Source organism: Macaca thibetana, chromosome 7 (genome assembly GCF_024542745.1).
Source record: "Macaca thibetana thibetana isolate TM-01 chromosome 7, ASM2454274v1, whole genome shotgun sequence".
In the NCBI taxonomy this organism is placed as follows: Eukaryota; Metazoa; Chordata; class Mammalia; order Primates; family Cercopithecidae; genus Macaca; species Macaca thibetana.
Genome location: NC_065584.1, coordinates 115,498,419 through 115,505,874, shown reverse-complemented (window position 1 = coordinate 115,505,874; position 7,456 = coordinate 115,498,419). Strand labels below are relative to the sequence as shown.

Here is a 7,456-nt window from a genome sequence, read left to right as displayed (position 1 = left end):
ATTCTAGTGTGGCCCTGGTTACGCCTCCTCTGGCTCAGTCACACAGCTACCTGGTAGGTGACTGGAGGTGTATAGTTGTCCTTGCCTAGATCGTGCTGATGTGGCCCCAACCCCACCTCCCTACCCATCCCATGATGTCCAAAGAAACCCGACAGAACAAATTGGCCAAGGCCAAGCAAAAGGTAAAACGCGCCAGGTTGCAGCACCCCAACCCAGCCCCAGGTGCCCTCTGACAGTTGAACTGCTGCCAGAGTCTGTGTCACTCCTGAGGCACACTGGGCTGGGTGCTCCCAAGTGCCTCTGGGTTCCCCACACCAAAATCTTGTGAGCCAGCCCAACCCCCTCGTGAGTCCTTCCCCTGCCCTCGCCAGTCACCCCAGGGCGACTTTGAGCTGGTGACTCCTGGGGCTTCCCTCTCCACACTCTGCCCTTACCTTCTGCTATCCCAAACCCAACCTCCATGGGCTCTTTGGGCTCATGTCTCCAAGGACCTGGGTGCCCCAGAACCTGCCCTCATCAGTTGCCCCAGGGTGACTTTGGGCATGTGACTCCTTGGGCTCCCTGCTCCACATTCGGCCCTCACTTCCCACCGCCTCAAGCCTGACCTCCCTGGGCTCTTTGGGCTCCTGTCTCCAAGTACCTGGGTCCCAATCCAGCGACCCCCTCCCCAATCTCAAAGCGACAACTTGGGCATTGCTCTCATGTGTCCCCCCTGCCACTCCACCGAGGAGTGGAATGTAGTGATTTCACAGTCCCCCTAGGAACTATCATTATGGCCACGAGACCTGCCTTTGGTCTTAGGACCTGGTCCCCTAAGTATTTTTGCCCATTTCTGATTCCTCTTGTTGTAGCACAGGTTTCCAGCTGGATGGGGAATGGGGACCATGGGACCTAGGGGAGAGAGGTTTCAGGCTGCGTTACTTCCTTAACACAGACATTCACAGTGTGAAAAGGCTACACCTCCCCCATCAGTTCAACACATTGACAGTGTCAATGGGAGAACGGGTTTGGTTTGGTTTTCTCCCAGGCTTCTACTCTCCAGAGAGACTTTAACATTGTTTCTGAGTTCTCCACCTCAGACTTGAATTCTCCATTGTTCTGGGACCAGAGTGCCCCTCAGTCAGTGGTTTCTAGAGTGAGATCTGCCTATCTTCTGTGGAACAGATCTTGGGAAACTGAACTTGACAGCTTCACTCTTCCTCATCTCAGCTCCACCTGGGGTACTCTGAGTGCCACAGGATAAATATGGGGCATCTTTCTGAAGCATCAGTTTCCCTCGATTCTATTGAGAGACAAAACATTAATGTACTTAGGGATGACAGTCACATAGATTTATAAAAGTATACAAGACTTCTGTCTGAGAGGAGGGTTGGGTTGTCCTCTTTCTGTTAAATTCCCAGATTTCACTGAAAGGCTGCCTTCTGTCATGAGCATACATTAATATAAAGTTTGAGAGGTACTGGTGCCCTTCTTCACACTAACAGACGTGTGAGGGTGTATGACTCTAAACCATTCCTGCCTACTTAATATTTGCTTTTTTACCTCTGCCTCTGGTTTTCATCCCTGGCAGCTGCTGAGTTGTGGCAAAATCACAGAGCTCAGAGCCAGAAGACTGAGTTTAAGTTCCATTATTGCCTTTTGTTCAGCCATGGTATCAATCCCTCTCAGTCACTAAGTGATTGTGACAACACTTCCTACAGTTGTTGGTGGCATTAAATCAGATGGTGCATAAGAGTATTTTGTATAAACTGTAATGCGGGATGTGACTGTAGGAGCTTGTAGTTCTCATGAGTATCACTGCTCTTCCTTTCCACAGTTGAGAGACTACCATCCCCAGGCCAACCCTAGTGTTGGTACAGGAGCAAGCGACACCAAAACGAAGAACATAAATAATGGTGCTAACCCTGAGACAACCACTTCTGATGGTTGCCACTCACCTGAGGATGTGAGTCTTGGCTGGGAGGCTCCTGGGGACAGAGGGCCCAAGGGGTGGTGGAGGGTAATTGTTAAGATTGTGGAAGAACTCCCAGGCACTGCTTAAGAATTCTGGGTTTGAATCCTCTCCATCTGCTGGGGATATGATTTAGGACAAATTGCTTAAGCTCTTTGGGCTTCATTTTTCACATCTGTAAAATAGGAGTGGTGTGGTTTTACTTAATTTGTGAAGTTTAAATGAGATTCGTCATTGCAGTTTTTATGTTAATCCCTAGTCCACGGCCTGCTGTAAACTCTCCTTCTCGGGCTTGCATTTCCTGAGGCAGAGTTAGAGAGTATCAGAGGTGTCTGTTAGCTCTGAGAGTCTGAGAATTAAAGGCCCACTAGAATGGAAACCTTGGGACTGAGGACTCCTGTCTGCCTTTTCCGTCCTATACTCCCACTGTCAAGAACCGTCCCTGGCCCGTATGTGCTCAGTCAGTGTTTGTTGAATGAATGCACCTTTCTAAATCACAGGCTGGCAGAAGGGTGGCCTCTTCTCACACTCCATCTCTGAAGGTTTCTGTGACTGTCTTTTTGAGAGAATCTAGTTTCAGACTTTCAGTTCTGTGACTGTGGGCAAAAACCAACAAAGACCAAAATCCTTTATCTTTGGGAGTTGAGGAGAGTTTATCAGCTCGTGTTCCCATTGAGTCTGAGAACTTTGCCTTTAAAATCCATCCCTGGCCCCTGCCTACCACTTCCTGACCTGGGGAATAGAGTCGAAGGGGCCACCCTCAGTCACCTTCCTTTGACTCTCCCCACAGAAACAACAGAACCGAGCTCAGCTGGAAGAAGTAACGTGATTTCTTTGTTTGCTCACATGACTGCTGGGTTTGGAGGACACTCAGCCGTAGAGGCCCCAGTCTCGTCTCACCCACTCCCAGCCTGGGGAAGAAGGCTCACCCCCCGGATCCCACCCCATCCACACAGGGTCCCTGATAACCTGGTCCCATGGGTGGGCCTGTCCTGGGGCAGTGGTGCCCTTCTGGGGGCATGTCTCTTGCTGTGCCATCTCTGCCTCCCCCTAGTAAGAGCTCTGTCTTCCTCTTTCTATAGGAAAAGAAGGCAAGCCACCAACATCAGGAAGCCCTAAGGAGGGAGCTAGAGGTGAGTGGACGGTGTGAAGTTCCCTCCTGTCCTCTGGAGAAGGTTTCTTTGCTTCTCTTTCAGCACTTGCTTGTCTTTTCTCCCAAAGGCCCAGGTTCATACCATACGAATCCTTACATGTGAGAAAACTGAGCTTCAGACGGCACTCTATTACAGCCAGCGTGCTGTCCAGCAGTTGGAAGGTGGGAATCTGGCACCCGGTCATCCTTCAACTTGGCACTTTGACAAGCCTTTAGGGGGAGTCCTTTGGGCCGCATCTGAATGTCTCTCATTCCAGGAGAGTCCAGGCATCTGGTCGGCCGCCTGCATGATTCATGGAAGTTTGCCGGAGAGTTAGAGCGGGCTCTCTCTGCTGTCGCTACACAGAAGAAGAAGGCTGACAGGGTGAGTCCAACCCCCTGCCCCGTCCCCTGGGAGCCCAGATTCACAGATGGAGGAGTGAGCCTAAAAGTTCCTTCTGCAGGATGGAGTGTCCTGCCCAGAAGACAGCATGGCCATTTCTTGCTGCTTTTGTGTGTGGTGGTTAGAGGCAGCCTGGGGCTGAGTCGGCTGCTGTGGGTGAGTTGGGGGGCGCCGTGGGGAGTGAGCACTGGACATAGAGCTCGCAGGCCAAGTGCCCGCCCTGCCCATACTTGGCTGTGGCCTTGGCCAAGTCCCAAGTGGCGGTTAGGATACTGGTACCATAAAGGTACAGAAGAGTATGTTGAGTACGTTGTTATCTGTGTTGAGAGAAGGAGAACGTGTGTGTGTGTGTATTATGGTAATATACAAAAAACATGTTTGTAAGGATCATAAAAATATCAGGAGAGAGGAAGAATGTGGGGGGAAATATTTCCCTTCCGTACTTTCCGAGTTTTGGACTATTCAAACGTATCATCCTTTCAAAAAGTCAACAAATGATTAATTTCCTCCTTCTTATCTGTGTCCCTACCCCAGCAAAAGAATGGGCTTAGAGAATCAGATATACCTGGGTGTTGAAGTACCAGCTGTAAGTGATCTTAGGCAAGCACTTAACCCTTAATACCCCATGTTTTTCATCTACACAATAGAGGTAATAATGGTAACCGTCTCCTATGGAGGTTGTGAGGATTAAATGGGACTGTTAGCGCAGTGCCTGGTGAAGCACTCAGTAAAGGTTCCAACAGTGGTAGTAATAACAGTAAGAACAATAGCAATACCATCTGATGTCTCTGGGCCCCTGCTAGCCAGCTGTGAATTCAGTCTCTTTCCCTGTCTCTTCCACCTTTACTGAGTTCTTTGAAAAACAAATGAGGGCCAGGTGCTCTGGCTCATGCCTGTAATGCCAGCACTTTGGGAGGCCAAGGCGGGTGGATCATATGAGGTCAGGAGTTTAAGACTAGACTGACGGACATGGAGAAACCCCATCTCTACTAAAAATACAAAGTTAGCCGGGTGTGGTGGCACATGCCTGTAATCCCAGCTAATTGGGAGGCTGAGGCAGGAGAATCGCTTGAACTCGGGAGGCGGAGGTTGTGATGAGCTGAGATTGCACCATTGCACTCCAGCCAGGGCAACAAGACTGAAAATCTGCCTGAAAACAAACAAACAAAAAAAAGTAAGAAAGACACAAAACAAAAAAAGAAAACCAAAGGAGACCCTGGGCTTGGAAGTGCCTTGAGAGCATGTCAGGTGTGACTGGGAGTGGGGAGTGGTGTGTGGAGTGGTCACGGTGGCTGTTGTTCCTGGTCGGCCAGCCGCTCCTCTGCCTGCTCTATCCTGACTTCACCTTTCTCTATTTGCAGTACATCGAGGAGTTAACAAAGGAGAGGGACGCCCTGAGTCTGGAACTGTACAGGAACACGTAGGATGGGGGATGGTGGGATGGGAAGTCTGGGGGCTCTTAGCGTGGGGGGTGTGCTGGGAGGTGGGGGTACAGGTGAGTATGGTGAGAGGCTCATACAGGTTTTCATGGGTGCACAGGGAAGCTCTAGTGCCGGCTGTGCCACTGACTCAGGGGGTAGCCTCAGGCAACTCATGTCTTCTCTCTGGCCTGCCACCTGTGATTTTTAATTCCTGGGGTCCCTTCAAATGCCATGGTTCTGTGGTTGTGGGGTGAAAGTAGAGGGTTGATCACCAAAGCGGTCCTTTCTGTTCTTCGTTCATTGCTTTATCTACTGCCTCTGGCCATAGCATAACTGATGATGAGCTGAAGGAGAAAAATGCCGAACTACAAGAAAAACTTCGACTTGTAAAATCTGAAAAGTCTGAGATCCAGCTCAACGTAAAGGAGCTAGAAAGGAAGCTGGAGAGGGCCAAGCTCCTGCTGCCACAGGCAAGCAGCTACAGCCCCGGGGGTTGTGGGATCCCCGTCCGGCTGGGACCATGGTCTAGGGATCATGCAGGGTATGGGGAGGTTCCAGCCAAGAGCTAGAAAATTGGGGTCCTTGTTCTGGTCCTGCCATAGAATCCTCTAGAGTGTGCTAAAAATCTACAAAGTGGGGCCCTGCCTGGGAATCAGAATCTCAGAGTTAGGGCTTAAAAATACATATTTTAAAGGATCATGGGTGAAAACCATTGTTTGATAGATTACATTTATATGACTATCCCATGAGTCTGTTTCCTTCTGAGGTTCAAACCAACACTTTCACTGTTCCAGCAGCAGCTGCAGGAGGAGGCTGACCACCTGGGTAAGGAGCTGCAGAGTGTGTCCGCGAAGCTCCAAGCCCAGGTGGAAGAGAACGAGTTGTGGAACCGCCTGTACCAGCAACAGGAGGAGAAGATGTGGAGGCAGGAGGAGAAGATACGGGAGCAGGAGAAGAAGATGCATGATCAGGAGGAGAAGATAAGGGAGCAGGAGGAGAAGATGCACACGCAGGAGGAGAAGATACGGGAGCAGGAGAAGAGGAGGCAGGAGCAGGAAGAGAAGATGTGGGAGCAGGAGGAGAAGATGCATGTGCAGGAGGAGAAGAGGCAGGAACAGGAGGAGAAGATGTGGAGGCAGGAGGAGAAGATATGGGAGCAGGAGGAGATGTGGAAGCAGGAGGAGAAGATACAGGAGCAGGAGAAGAAGATGCATAAGCAGGAAGAGAAGATACAGGAGCAGGAGAAGAGGAGGCAGGAGCAGGAGAAGAATATGTGGAGGCAGGAGGAGAAGATACGGGAGCAGGAGAAGATGTGGAGGCAGGAGGAGAAGATACGGGAGCAGGAGGAGAAGATACGGGAGCAGGAGGAGATGATACGGGAGCAGGAGGAGAAGATGTGGAGGCAGGAGAAGATGTACGAGCAGGGGGAGAAGATATGGGAGCAGGAGGAGAAGATGTGGAGGCAGGAGGAGAAGATACGGGAGCAGGAGAAGAAGATACAGGAGCAGAAGGAGAAGATGTGGAGGCAGGAGGGGAAGATGCGGGAGCAGGAAGAGAAGATACAGGAACAGGAGGAGAAGATATGGGAGCAGGATAAGAAGAGGCAGGAGCAGGAGAAGAAGATACAGGAGCAGGAGGAGAAGATGCACGAGCAGGAGGAGAAGATACGGGAGCAGGAGAAGATGTGGAGGCAGGAGGAGATATGTGAGCAGGAGGAGAAGATGTGCAGGCAGGAGAAGATACACGAGCAGGAGGAGAAGATACGGGAGCAGGAGAAGAAGAGGCAGGAGCAGGAGGAGAAGATGTGGAGGCAGGAGGAGAAGATACGGGAGCAGGAGGAGAAGATGTGGAGGCAGGAGGAGAAGATGCACGAGCAGGAGGAGAAGATACGTGAGCAGGAGGAGAAGATGTGGAGGCAGGAGGAGAAGCTGCGGGAGCAGAAGGAGATAATGCAGGAGCAGGAAGAGATGATGCAGGAGCAGGAGGAGAAGATGTGTGAGCAGGAAGAGAAGCTCCGGGAGCAGGAGGAGAAGACGCAGGAGCAGAAGGAGAAGATATGGAGGCAAGAGGAGAAGATATGGAGGCAGGAGGAGAAGATGCAGGAGCAGGAAGAAAAGCTGTGGGAGCAGGAGAAGAAGATGTGGGAGCAGGAGGAGAAGATGTGCAGGCAGGAGGAGAAGCTGCAGGACCAGGAGGAGAAGATGTGGAGGCAGGAGGTGAAGCTACGGGAGCAGGAAGAGAAGATGTGGGAGCAGGAGAAGATGATGCAGGAACAGGAAGAGAAGATGTGGAGGCAGGAGGAGAAGATGCGGAGGCAGGAGGAGAAGATGTGGGAGAAGGAGGAGAAGATGCGGAGGCAGGAGGAGAAGATGCGGGAGCAGGAGTCGAGGCTGTGGCAGCAGGAGAAGAAGATGCAGGAGCAGGAGGTGAGGCTGCAGGAGCTGGAGGAGAGGCTGGGGGAGCTGGGGCAGAAGGCTGAGCTTTGGGGGAGCAGGCGGAGGTGGGTGCAAACCCTGGAGATCATACAGAGCGAACTCACCACAACTTAG

At 51.4% G+C, this 7,456-nt stretch overlaps 1 protein-coding gene across 1 annotated transcript; it reads left to right on the top strand.

Moving 5' to 3' along the window:
- The first annotated feature begins 6 nt into the window (after nucleotides 1–6).
- On the top strand, nucleotides 7–7,456 carry LOC126959269 (golgin subfamily A member 6-like protein 6). Its single transcript, XM_050798173.1, has 8 exons — nucleotides 7–182; nucleotides 1,817–1,945; nucleotides 3,034–3,084; nucleotides 3,173–3,266; nucleotides 3,362–3,468; nucleotides 4,848–4,906; nucleotides 5,236–5,377; nucleotides 5,705–7,456. Exons 1-8 carry the CDS (start codon nucleotides 99–101, stop codon nucleotides 7,454–7,456), a joined length of 2,418 nt encoding a protein of 805 aa, XP_050654130.1. The 5' UTR covers nucleotides 7–98.

Excerpts from the sequence above, each read along its gene's own strand:
- LOC126959269 (XM_050798173.1), top strand. The coding sequence starts at position 99 with ATGTGGCCCCAACCCCACCTCCCTACCCATCCCATGATGTCCAAAGAA. Across the intron at positions 183-1,816 it reads TGGCCAAGGCCAAGCAAAAG|TTGAGAGACTACCATCCCCA; the intron begins GTAAAACGCGCC and ends TCCTTTCCACAG. Across the intron at positions 3,267-3,361 it reads TGCTGTCCAGCAGTTGGAAG|GAGAGTCCAGGCATCTGGTC; the intron begins GTGGGAATCTGG and ends CTCTCATTCCAG.